A 13402-nucleotide genomic window follows, 5' to 3' on the forward strand; every position below is an offset into this window, starting at 1 on the left:
GATGTCCTCCAAACTTTAAGCTATGGATTAAAAACCTTTATACATAATTTGACATTGGAGAAAAAATTGCATTGTATCACAAACTGTATGAACTGTGATTTAAGGGCCATATTGAAATCATGTTAGGCTCACTTGATACCTGCTGTGTTGATGTTTGATCATAGTGGACTGAGCATAGGAAGACTCATGTACTATACTACGAGTACAGAGAATACAATAGTTTTAAAACTCCACACTATTCCCTTTATTTTAGAAACAAATTGTGTTTTATAATCTACTATCTTAAGAACTTAACAATCAACCCAATCACCACTCTGTATCTCACAGGCCTCCGTTGGAAAGCTGATGGAGACAATTGAAAAGGCTGAGCCGTTCTTTATTTTCTGTGTTCGCTCCAACGCTGAAAAGGTATCTGTCAATCTGGAATATCATCCTAAGTGTAAATGCAGTCCTACACATGTACTGTTCATAACTTGGTTGTTTTTGTGTTTGCAGAAGGAGCTACACTTTGATGAAGAGCTTGTGCTAAAGCAACTCCAGTACACAGGCATTCTGCAGATGGTTCACATTCAGAAGGCTGGCTACAGCGCCAAATACACATTCAAGGTGGGAAATCATTTCTTAAGGATGTTGTAATAATAATAATAATAGATTTATTTTGTTAGCGCTTTTACAGTTGGTCAAAGACGCTTTACAGATATAGTGAAGTGAAAAGAACAACAAATAAATATATATAGTTAAAGTCAAATAATACAAAAACAATCACAATGTTGTACATTATATTCAAGCAATTTTTTAATGACAAGGAACTCACTTCTGTACCTATCAGTGACGAGAAAGTTAAGTTGCACTTCTGATACCGTTTTGTTTCTGTTGACAGGAATTTGGCGGGAAGTTCAGGATGTTGCTTCCTAAAGGAGCGATTGCAACTTCGGAGCAAATAAGTGAGCTGTTTAAGAGGATGCAGATCGAAAAGACCAGCTATCAAATAGGAAAAACCAAGGTAAACATTCTTGATAATACCATTAATGTATTCCGATAGTAACTCCACAGAGTCCTTAGTAAAACCAGAGGATATGTTGCCATGTTGGAGACTTACTTTACACTGAGCTCACCCGTAAGCACTGTTTGTACCTGCATTAATGTTGTTGCTTTTTACTTTGAATGAAAGCATCCAACAGATGACTTTCAAGAATGTTGTGAACATCAAAATCTCTCTTACAGTAAACTGTTACTTTACCCCTTGAATGGTTTCTGTATCATAGTGGGTAGGACAGGGTGTGTCCATGTCTAACAGGGCTGCATGGGTGTATACATGTTCCCAGTGATTTCAAAATGTGTTTGTTTCTCATTCATCTACCCAGGTGTTCCTCAAGGAGAAGGAGAGGCAACTGCTCCAAGACACTCACAACAAAGAAGTGATGCGTCACATCATCGTCCTGCAGCGCTGGTTCAGGGCCTGTCTGATGAGGTCACTCTTCCTGCAAAAGAGAGATGCCACTCTGATTATACAGGTACTGTTTAAAGTGTAAAATGATAGTGCTCCAACACATGGTACGTGGTAGGCAAAAGAGCAGGGCATCTCTTAGCGATTGACCAATGACAACAGAGCAGGCCAGCTAACCAATCAAAGCAGACTCGTTTCAAACATTAAACATGTCACAGTAGAGGTGCAAAATACAAACATGAAGCTTAAAACAAGCATAATATGTCCTTTAAATGGTTTGTCCCTGTGTCTTTTCTGCTCCAGCCCAAAATATATACCCAAAGTCTCATATGCAAATAAAGACACAGGAGACTAAATGATGTTTTCTGGTGTTTTTCAGAGGAGCTGGCGTGAGTTTTACGAGAACCAAAACCGAGCTGCTTCAGTGATCCAGACAGCGTGGAGGATTTCCCTGAAGAAGAACCCCCGTGAGACAGAGGATGAGAATCCGTCCAAAGAACGACCGGGACGAGACGGGTACACAGACAACTAAAACTACACTGCTTACATTGTAGGATAGTAGTGGTTAAATTGGTATACATTAAAAGAGTTAAAAAGTTGATATTTGTTGACAACACAGGTTTATTCCAATGAATGTAATACTGAGGGCTCTGTTGGAGGACTTTTTCATTTTATTTTAGGGTTATAAAGTCACAAAATATGAGGACAGATTATCAAAGCATCATTCCAAAAACATTTCAGTTTCATCATCATTTCAAGTAAATAAGAAAATAAATTAGAAAGCATTATCATTTATGGAAACGTTAATGTGACACCAGCCTGATTTAACGTTCCTTACACAACAGCTTGAAGAAGGAGTTAAAGAGGCAGGAGAAAGTGGAGCTGAGCCCCAGCAGGAACCAGGACAGGTCCCAGAGTCGAGAGAGACGAGAGGGCCAAGGGTCGCCTCCCCCTCTCAGCAGACCCCTCTCCCTCCCACTGGACACTAAAGATGACAGTGATGACGGCTCTTCTGGCCCCTCAAGTACGAGCAGCTCGCTCCAGCGCTACAAAGATATGGGGGGCATCAAGAAAAAGGCAGAACAGTGGAGGGAAAGAAAGAGCGAGGGCGAACACACGGATGAATCAAGTCCAGAAGTACGGCGGAAAGATGAGTTTCGGTAAGTATCATAAACTATTGGAACAGATAGAAAATAGCTTAAAGCTAAGTCTGCCATACATCTTCTCATCTCTCTTTAAGTATTGTATTTGTATGCATGATCCTTTTTTAATAAAGACACATTTAACTTCAAATCGTTCACAAACTCAATTAATATTGCACAACAAGGTATTTTTTTATGTTAGTATTTATTGTTTCTCTCATAATTAGATAGACATATAGACATGGCAATGATTTCTCTAAATGTATATCTTGATGGTCTTTAAGCCAACGTTTTAGTCCCACAAGGGTCATGAAGTGTGTCTATATCATTCTTTAACACAGGAGCAAAGGGAAGTCCATGTCTGTAGATGAACTGTCCAGGATCAGCACATCAGGCTCGGATAGCTCACCTTCTACCAAGGAGGTAAACATTTGAGATATGTTATTATATTATATAAAAAAAACACTACAACATTAAATGTTATGTAATTTTTGTTGTTGTGAGTGTCCTGTACAAAAATACATGTTGTCACTGGCTTTTCAAAGTACTGTAGTTACAGTACAGTATGTGTGCTGTAAGCTGACAAACGCACAAATGGAGGCTCCTTACGCATGATTATCAAAAAAAGGCCTCCCACTCATCACCTCTCCTGGCTCAATTAGGTCAGCGTGCGTCTCCGCAAGCAGCCCAAACGCAAGCGGCGCTTAGCCAATGCCCGCAGCGTTTTGATGCTTAACTTTGGGAGCTCCAAGGAGAGCGAGTACTGGAGCTATCCGCTGCCCCCCATGAGCCCCTTTCTGCCCACAATGAAGAACGCGGCCAGTAGCGTGGATGTCTGGCCCTCAAAAACCAAGGTCAAGGTACCGACCAAATGGACATTTTAAAGCAACAAGACAACCCTCTGCATGCAGGCGTTGCATGTGTATGTCCCAAACCGATGAGGTCGCATTGCTTGGGACTTCTCCTTTCTGCTCCTGCAGCCCAGGAAAAAAAGAAATGAGCTGTTTCTTCTGAAAAACTAAAAGGAAATCTCTCCGCAGATTTACGAAAGCTCATTTATGATCTTTTTTGTCCCTTTAACAAATGTAGGTCCACAGGTACAGTTCAGAGTCACCACAAAACTGCTTTTATGTGACTTGAACATTAAGACAATTATTGTGACTTTAAAATTCACTTTGAATTATTTAGCTTATTGCTTAGTTTCTGTTTATTATGTTAACATTACAGAAGTACAATACAACTTACCTCACATTCATTATGAGGTGATGGGTGATATAACACTATTCCATCTTTGTCAAATAATGTATCGAGTCACAGACTTACCATACAACTTGTGTTAAAGCTTAAACCATTTAATAATGAACGGATAAATGATGGAATAGTATTAAAAATGAGTTGAATGTGTAAATAATGAATGTTTTAACACACTTACACAATGTTACCTATGAACTAACTTAACTCAAACTAATTATGGCAAAAAAGGTCGAAGCTCAGCTGGTGGCAGGAATAAAGGCAGCTATGCGTTAACAATAGTGATGTTTATGGGGCCTGGCTTGGTGATGGTGCAGCTGCTTTTGGGCGACGTGGTGGTGAAACAGCATCAACTTGGACAAACAATTTGGGGTTCCTGGGACTTTTTTTATGAAGTATTTTTTGGTTTTAGTTCTTTGTTCGCAGGTTATATACTCCGGCATAATTACCTGTGTTGATACTGTTGCAGATATTGTCAGAAAATGATGGGGTAAGATTCAGTCTTCCCGCCAGGAGCAGCAACGAGGACTCAGAGCAACAGGAATCCAACCAATCACAGCTCACAACTCCTGAGAGGTAAAACTACACCCAGTTCAAAGGAAATGTTTAAAGGTGTTGTCGTTTTTTGTTTTAAGCTTTATATTGTTTTTTCATTACTTAATAGGGTTGGGTATTGTTTAAAAATACCAATATTAGTTCCCCTAAAGTGATAGCTATACCAATAAAGTAATTTGATGGATACCTTTTTTATTTATTGGATTTAAGTGAGCCAATTACACTCCACTTCAAACCAATTGCTGTGATTGGCTGCAAACAAAAACTTGCCAACGTCTTTTTCCCAATATCTGCGTACAAAAAATGCAGGTACAGTTCAAAGGAAGAAATGTCAATGCTTGGTACTGGGTCCTTTTTGTCGATACCTTAAAGGTATCAAGTACCGGTGACAAGCCCTGTTACTTAAAATAAATATATTTTGCTGTCTGTTTTGCAGGATTTGGTTTCTCAGTAGATTCCTGAAGAAGCGGACTCCTAAATATCCCTCGGGCAACGACTCAGATATAGGAGGTAAAGTAGTAGCAAAGTGGCGATCTGTAGCTATTTATAAATTGCAGATATTTTTTATGTACACATACAGTTCAATACTTCAAAATAGGCAAGGGAGTGTAGAAAGTAATGTAGTATGAACAATATTCCTGGTAATGTTCTACTCTTCACTGCCATCTGAAGGTTATGCTGATCAGTAATATGTGTGAAATAAAGAGGCTCTATGTATCCTATCCAGTAGATATAAAGTTTAAACTTGTATTTGTCGTGTCAGACTAATAATAACACATCTCCCTCTTCTGACTGCAGTCCCCTTGTCCAGCTACAGCCCTCATTCCTACCAAAGGCCAAACCAGAGCAGTGAGAAGATCGCTCGAAACCCGACCATTAAAATCAGCCGGGCCACGCGGGTGCTGCAGTCCAACATCTCTCTGGATCGGGAGATCACCGACCCAAAAGAGCTGCGAAACCTGGATGAATTCCTCGGAAATCAGGTGAGAACGACACCTGAAGAGGGGAAATCTGAAGCCCAGTTATCAGCTTATTCATGTTTTATTTCTAGCACTTGGCAAAACTACTTGCACGATTTTCATACAAAATTGGTGGGAGGGTGTAACAAGTGCAGAGGAAAACCCAACACAATTTTGAATAGGATCCAAATCACGGCACAGATACACAAATTATTTTTCACTTTCATTAACATAGCGAGACACATCTAGCCTTGGAAGAGTTCTGTGATCTTTGTGGGCCCTAGTAGTTGTACATAGATAGATTGTAATCATCTTTTATCTAGTGCATTTTTGTAGTTGATTAGTTCTACTACAGATGTCTACGTTTTTGGGGTCCAATTTCTAAGGGACATCTAGAGTTTGGAAAATAACTCTACCCTGGTGAAAGCGCATAACTTTATTTTGTTTTGTATTATACCCCTCTCTATCCTTAATCCTGTGTTCCACATGTTCCTTGTCTTTGTCCTCAGGTGAATGAGCTGCAAAGTAGGACAAAATATCTGTCGCCTACAGAGAGCCTCTTCCTCACAGCCACCATGGAGTTCAGAGAGACCATCAAAGGGATGTACTCTGTGCAGGTCAGGCCAGCCTCCCCCTCGGTACAATATAATGTTTCATCTAGCTGTAAGAAAGTAAGGGACAGTATGTTTCTTGATCATTGCAGGAACGTTCGTTATAGTTGTTGACTTAACTTCTGCAGTTATTTTAGAGTGTTTTGGATGTTAAAATCTAAATCGGATCAAGTTTATTTAACTGTTGCTTATTATAAGTCTGCAAATGAATGTCTTCTGTTATCAACAGAAGCCTCAAATCGGCTACAAATATCTGATGAAGGGTTTCCAAAACAAAGTGAAAACACTAGCAGGGAAACAGAAGAAGGAAGAGGCCTCGCTGGTGGTCAACCTGTTTCAGTCTGTGCTGGACGGCTTCATTAGGGGCGAGTTGAAACGAGCGGATTCTGAGCCAGCCAAGGTGAATTAGAGAATTTCAATATCTTAACTACTTTGTGAGTGTAAACCTTCCATTGACCCACTCGTATATCTCAATTCTGGTTTCTCTCAGGCCAACAAGACGACAAAGAAGAGGAGAAAAAAGGATACATGTGTAAGTTGAGCATCTAAACCTGCATTGTGATGTTTCTGCATTATACATCCAGGCAAATGATCCCAGTTCATTGTATGTACTTCCTGTCTTTACAGCCGAATAGTCCTCTGGATCACTTGTTCAGCACGTACCAGGTGAACATCATGCAGTCATGTGACCTGTGTGGCTCCTACATCTGGGGAATGGAGAAAGCCTACATGTGCAGTGGTGAGTTCAAAGACCTGCAGCCACACAAAATGTAACAGCATTTTCTTTGCGAGAGTAACGCAATTAAATCACTTTTTTTCCTTTTTTTAGCTTGCAAGTTAATATGTCACAAGAAATGTCTGGATAAAATCATCACAGATTGCTCGACACGATGTGCTAGGCAGGTAGGAACTGACATTTTTCAATACTACTACTATTATGTCTAAATAACTCACATTGATTGCTCAAATTCTGCCCATAACTCCCTGTAAATGATCACTCCTCTTGTCTTGTCTTGTGATAGGATGACAGCGTGCCAGGCTCCCTTCACTTTGGGGTGCAGGTGTGTGTCCTCACCAATAAAACTAACCCTGTGCCCAAAGTGGTGGAGTTGCTTCTGATGCACATTGAGCTGAACGGCCTCTACACCGAGGGCATTTACCGCAAGTCGGGCTCAACATGCCGAGCGAGGGAGCTCCACCAGATTTTAGAGACCGGTAATACATTCTTTACGCACTCTTTACTTCAGTTTTGGAGATCCACTTTACATGAGGTTACTGGTGTTATTAATCTGCATAGTTGGTGTGCAGCGGCAATAGCCATAGACTATGAAGAACAATAAATAATTGCAGTTGGAGAGATGTTCTCTATATGCCATAGAGACACTTAACATGATTTGATATGATATTTATTTGACTTTATTTTCTATAATATCTCAATTCTCTTATTTTCTGTCTTTCTTTGTCTTACCTTCTCTGTTAAATTGCATTTTTTTTGGTGCTCATTTTCAAATCAAGAATAATTATAGCTTAGAACCTATGATAGCTGGGTTTTAAAAATATTTGGAAAATAATTATGTCGCCGTTGTAACGACCTTAAAAGTTATATTAGGTTTTTTAGCACTTTAAAGACTAAAACAAGTTTTGATCGTTTAAAAGGGAATATATTAAAAAAGAAAAGATGAACTTTAAGTGATGTACTTCTAAAAATGTGATGGTAGAATCACTATTAAATGTTTTGGTGTGTTTCACCTGTGTGCTTTGTCTTGTTTCAGATCCGGAGGGGCCAAATTTAGACAACTACCCGATCCACACCATCACAGGTCTACTGAAACGTTGGCTCAGAGAGCTGCCGGACCCCCTCATGACCTTTTCCCTCTACAATGACTTTCTGCATGCCGTGGGTGAGTGAATATTTAAATGATACAACACAGCCTGAAAAAACTGTTGTCAAAAGTGTGACTAATTTTGTGTAATGAAACTGAAACTGAAATAAAACTAAGTTGAAAACAAAAACATACATCGGTAACTAGTGCCTTCTTTTAACTTTTTTCCTTTTAAAAATGGCCTTAACAATTGATCAATTAACAAAGTCAATTATTTCAATTCATCGATACATGAGAAGTAGTTCAGCTCTGCTTGTGATTATCTTGATGTAAATTATTGGAAATCCTTGTTTGGGACCTTGACTCTTGTAGATTTTTGAATGTTATTGATATCCTTGTTTTTTTGCCCTCAGAGCTGCCGGAGAAAGCTGAGAGAATAAGGGCTGTTTACCAAAAGATTGATGAACTTCCTCCTGCTAACTACAACACGTTAGAGCGGCTCATCTTTCACCTTGTCAGGTAGGACAAACTCTACATAAGGTACATTACAGTTTCCTCACTTGATTAATTCATCCTGCCACATTTATACTTTTTTTTTTACTATGGAATGTGCTATAGTAAAACAAAAATAAATAAACAAGACAGAAAACTATATCTCAAAAAGACAAGAATTGTGTTAATATAAATGAAAAAAAATGGTTCATTCATTGTTTTAATAATACAATATGAGTTAATGATATGTTTACGTGTAGTAATGACACGAGTGAGACCTTTTATCTGTGTGTCTTTTTAGGGTTGCGAAAGAGGAAGAAAATAAGATGTCAACAAAGTCTCTTGCTATTGTGTTTGCTCCCTGCATCCTGCGCTCACCTGATGTTGACGACCCATTTCTGGCTATGAAGGATGTGGCCAAGACTACAACGTGAGTCATTCTGCACACTCCCATATTAATTTTTTTATGTATCTTTTCAAAATATTGGGTGTGCTTTTGTTGCATTAGCTTTACTGCATGTATTTCTAGAGATGAACGTTGTTTACATGGAGGACTTCTTCTCTCTGATCTTGTTTCCTGCAGGTGTGTGGAGATCCTGATCTCGGAGCAGCTCAGACGATACAATGAGAAGATGCAGAATATCCAGCAGCTGGAATACGCAGAGGCAGTGGCTGTCAATCAGCTCAAACTGAGGAGACAAAACACGGTGAGAGAAAACTAAAGACCAAAGGAAGATGCATCATGAAACATGTGGTCACTCAGGAAGTCAATTCAATCTAGTTAGTTGTCAGTCCAGCTGTTATATTTCAAAGTTATACCAACTCAAACAAAAACATTGAAATTGCATCTACCAGTACTTATTATTAAATTAGTATTAAAGATGGGGTAGGTCATTTTAGAGAAACCAGCTCGAGTGCGCTAGAATTTGAAAATACACAGCCGGAACAAGTCTGCCACTTCCTTACAGAGCCCCTCCTCCAACACACACGAACGCGCACATGACCAATGAGGGCACGAGATAAGTTTGTGCACAGATGGAAGGCTGACAGGCAGCTAGGCCATCCAGTTATTTTAGCCGGGCCGGCTCAGATGACTGGTCGTGCTTTTTACAGCGCCACGGCTTCTACAGATGACATTTTTTTATGGATTTGTTGTCAAAGCACTTAAGATATTCATTGCTATCGGGATGTTAAGAGCATTCCATGGAATATAACAAAATAGTGTATCTCGAGCCGGTTTCTCAAACTTACCTACCCCACCTTTAATTAAAGGTAACATTCAACAAATTAACTTCTTCCTTTATATTGATTTTGTTCCACACACCACTGTCACCTAAGTTTGATTCATATCAAATTTAAACAAAGAGCAGCTAAAAATTCTTAAACTAAACTTTGAATAAATTATCTCGATCTATAAACGTGCACCCATCTTACTCCAGCTCCTCTGATCTTTGTTCAGGTTGTTGAAAAGCCTCCACAGCTGGATGTTCCCGATCATATGCCTTCGGATGAAACGGAGAGGACCCTCATTGATAGGATCATGTCCATCAAACAAGAAAAGTGAGCTTTACTTTTTTTCATTTGAGTTGAATGCTTTGTGTGCAATGCATTTCATTAATAATGATGTATTGTTTTGTTGTCTTCAGGGTGGACTTGGCTTGCAGGTTACCTGACCTTGAGCAGGATAACTCTGACGATAACCTGGACTCATCATCTTCATCGATGAGCTCAGAGAGTCTAGAGGACCGTCTGGGCAGCCTAGACTCGGAAGGTCAGTAGGGAGGTACGGTACTTTCACCTTCTTCTGGGTTTAAGGAGATAATTTCATAAACGTCATATTAAATAAAAGCATTTGTGTATCTCCCCACAATGATACATGGTATAATAGATAATGTCCTCATGACAGTGGGGCTCATCCTAATTTTCGGCCTTGATATAACAATATTCATAATTAAGTAAATGTAACACCCTTTTCACCCCGGTTACACGTTTCATTTGCCCTGTACGATGGGCACTGTAAGTGATGAAAATGGGGGATGTTGGCTTATCTGGCACCCGCAACTCACAGCCAAAATGCGAGTGAGCGAGGGAGAGAGAGAAGGGCGCACCGCCCGGTACCGGCGCTGTTGTTATTAGAATCTGGTGCTAGCTGCTCTAACGGATGTAAGAAGAAGATGTTTCTACAATGATGTGGAGGGAGAGTCCTCTCCAGTCAGACTGAGAGGCTGATACTACAGCTCAGTGAGGTAAAGGACTCTTGAGTGTTTAGATAGTTCACTTTAGTCTAAGTTCAAACAGTTTGGTCACAATGTATGTAAACACATATTTCCAAGGCACTCCTTTATAATTATTGGAATAAACAGGTTTGAAATCATTCCAATGTATACTATAGGACAGTAACCAAAAATATCCTTTAAAACTGGAGAGATAAAAAAATAAAAAAATGTTAAGGTAAAATAAGATATGAATGAACAACACAAATAAAATAAGTTACATTCATTTGTTATTGGCTATGGTAGGTTATTGGTTATGTTCACATACTTATTTGATTACATCCACTTGTCTAAGATGACAACAGAGACTTTCGACCCAAAACCAGCTGTTGACTTGTGGATGCAAGCAGCTAATCGCAGACTCAACCAGAGAGAAAGAAGTAGGCCTACATCATCAGCTACTATGTCTGACAGAGGAAGACAGTGAGGAGAACAGTCAGGAGGGTAGTGATGACAGCTTGTAGGATTACTGGTCGTGCTAATGTTGTCTTGTGTTCACCTCTGCATGTGTGTTCTGTGTTCACCTCTGCATGTGTGTTCTGTGTTCACCTCTGCATGTGTGTTCTGTGTTCACCTCTGCATGTGTGTTCTGTGTTCACCTCTGCATGTGTGTTCAGTGCCGTGTGTCTGGCAAATAAAGTCAAGACCCCCTCAAAAGTTACGGTTTATTTCATTTTAAGGATGAGCACCAAGCAACATCTCCAGGTGCTCCTTTGAGAACCAGGGCAAAAAAGTGATGTGCACCCCTGCTTATTATCCTTTATAAATATCCTTATTAATTTGGTCAAGTTGATTTGAATGCTCAGCCCTAATGTGCATTTGTTTTTGTTTTGAACGTGGCATTACATTTTCTCAATCTACGTCTTTTAAAAAATGTAATTAAACTTTACATATGTTTTTTTTAATTGTGCAGCAACTCTAGCGAACTACTATAGCTTCATATCCTCTGTAACCACACAGATCATTAGCCATTTTTGACTGGTTCCATATACATCAAGTCTCTTATGTTTATTGTTAATTTAATATTAAAGTACTAAACAAGTTTGCTCATCTGTTTCTATAACCAGCCAAGGTGACCATGCGATCAAAAACCCAGAAACCCAACTGCCCGCCGAAACCTGCTGACCTGGCGCAGAGAGTGAGAAGTCTGATGGCTCAGACAGGTGATGCGTTGGGAGGGTTCACACCAGGACAAAAGACAGATGCTACAAAATCCATGTGCTTCCGGCCCAGCCCAGATAGCCCCTCCCCCGACGACAAGCCGCAAATCATTAGCAAGTCTTTCAAAGGGAGCTATGACGACCTGGACATCCCTTACATCGACAATGATGAAGAATATCCCACCTGTGAATAACACCACGCCTGGACTTTTGTTGGGAAAAAAAGAACTGTGCACTTTGTTTTATAGACTTTTCCATGTGTCAATGCTGCTATGGAAACAAAGTGCCTTGAGAATTTAAATGTATTTAATGCGAGATGTACGGACTGTCTGGAGAAGATCCAATTGCAATGAGGACTTGGCCTCTTTATATACAATACACTGTGTGTGATTTTAAACATATCTCAGAATTGTACAGTTTTACATTTTATAAAAAGGTAGGTACTTGCGTGACAAGCTAGGGATCAGGAGCATTTGAGGATACAAGGTTCTCCTTTACTAATGGACATTATTTTGAGCTCATCCACTGTTGCAAATGATAGGACTTTATGGTGTTTGTGGGTAGAAAAGTGTACCAAAAATGTGCATAGGAGAATCAGAGTGCTTCTCTATTGTACAGACACAGAACCATTGCATTTTGGGCTCGCTCTTAATGCATGGTCGTGCATATGAAATGTTTCAGTTGTGTTTTTCTGCTTTTAATATTCCTGTGGTATCGACTGCTGCGACTGACTCATTCAATACACTTGTAAGGCAAATGGCCATATTCCTGCCTTTAAGACTGACTGAAAAATACTAACCTGTCACTGTGCAGTTTCACCAAGTAAACATGTTGTCAATACATATAGGTTTTTTAAATAAATATGCATGCCTGTACATTTATAAGGGGTTAGGAATCATGCGTATTTGGGTGAGCATCCTCAGAAATCGTCTTTTGACACATGAATAAACTGACCTTTTTCAAATGTCTACTGCTGTAAAACAAATCATTTCAACCAATACTGCAGCTTTGACAATGACATGTCTATTAAGAACATATATCAGACATTATCATCGGCCCCCCATCCCGTATCAAAGACATCCAGAATTTCAACTTCACCATTGACAGCCACACTCTATCTCCCCCCCCCCTCACATCCGCAACCTCGGAGTCATCTTCGACAGTCAGCTCAAATTCAATCACCACATCGATCACATCACCAGGACCGCCTTTTTTCACCTCAAAAACATTGCCCGTCTCCGCCCATCACTCTCCTCCTCTGCTGCTGAAACCCTGATTCATGCATTCATCACATCATGACTCGACTACTGCAATAGCATCCTCTACGGCAGTGATTCTCAAATGGGGGTACGCGGACCCCTGGGGGTACGTTGGGGGTACTGCAGGGGGTATGTGAGATTTAAAATTAAAATAAAGGTTAATTAAAAAAAGAATCTTAGTAAAATAAGTTAAATAGAAAACACAATTTTATATAAAACATTCCTAGAACCACCAAGGGGGTCCTCATATAAACATGTCAAATGTGTGTATTGTATTTTATAGTTTTTCACAATAACATATTACTTAAATTGAAAAATTCCTTTGAAAAATATGTTTTATAAAAGTGTTATGTTGTTGTTTTTCATGCATAAAATGAAAAATATCCTTAGTTTGTTTTAATGCATACCACGAAGGAGTTAATTACATTAC

General features: G+C 39.5%; 1 protein-coding gene across 9 annotated transcripts in view; it reads left to right on the forward strand.

The window, feature by feature from the left end:
* Positions 1-12681, forward strand: part of myo9b (myosin IXb) — a 30259-nt gene extending 17578 nt beyond the window's left edge. For 4 of the 9 annotated variants that reach the window (XM_034209709.1, XM_034209719.1, XM_034209731.1 and 1 more), the window contains 24 exons: positions 328-408; positions 496-606; positions 881-1003; positions 1365-1514; positions 1827-1963; positions 2293-2607; positions 2931-3012; positions 3252-3449; positions 4310-4416; positions 4832-4905; positions 5194-5378; positions 5864-5992; positions 6195-6365; positions 6456-6497; positions 6593-6704; positions 6795-6868; positions 6988-7180; positions 7738-7866; positions 8202-8307; positions 8582-8710; positions 8864-8987; positions 9740-9840; positions 9927-10051; positions 11621-12681. In XM_034209709.1, the coding sequence (XP_034065600.1) occupies positions 328-408; positions 496-606; positions 881-1003; positions 1365-1514; positions 1827-1963; positions 2293-2607; positions 2931-3012; positions 3252-3449; positions 4310-4416; positions 4832-4905; positions 5194-5378; positions 5864-5992; positions 6195-6365; positions 6456-6497; positions 6593-6704; positions 6795-6868; positions 6988-7180; positions 7738-7866; positions 8202-8307; positions 8582-8710; positions 8864-8987; positions 9740-9840; positions 9927-10051; positions 11621-11907 (3285 nt within the window). In that variant the 3' untranslated portion in view covers positions 11908-12681. Of the gene's footprint in view, positions 1-327; positions 409-495; positions 607-880; positions 1004-1364; positions 1515-1826; positions 1964-2292; positions 2608-2930; positions 3013-3251; positions 3450-4309; positions 4417-4831; positions 4906-5193; positions 5379-5863; positions 5993-6194; positions 6366-6455; positions 6498-6592; positions 6705-6794; positions 6869-6987; positions 7181-7737; positions 7867-8201; positions 8308-8581; positions 8711-8863; positions 8988-9739; positions 9841-9926; positions 10064-11620 lie in introns of all 9 variants that reach the window. The other 5 variants (XM_034209749.1, XM_034209754.1, XM_034209751.1 and 2 more) reach the window with 5 other exon arrangements.
* The last annotated feature ends 721 nt before the right edge of the window (positions 12682-13402 follow it).

Source organism: Gymnodraco acuticeps, unplaced genomic scaffold (assembly GCF_902827175.1).
Source record: "Gymnodraco acuticeps unplaced genomic scaffold, fGymAcu1.1, whole genome shotgun sequence".
Classification (NCBI taxonomy): domain Eukaryota; kingdom Metazoa; phylum Chordata; class Actinopteri; order Perciformes; family Bathydraconidae; genus Gymnodraco; species Gymnodraco acuticeps.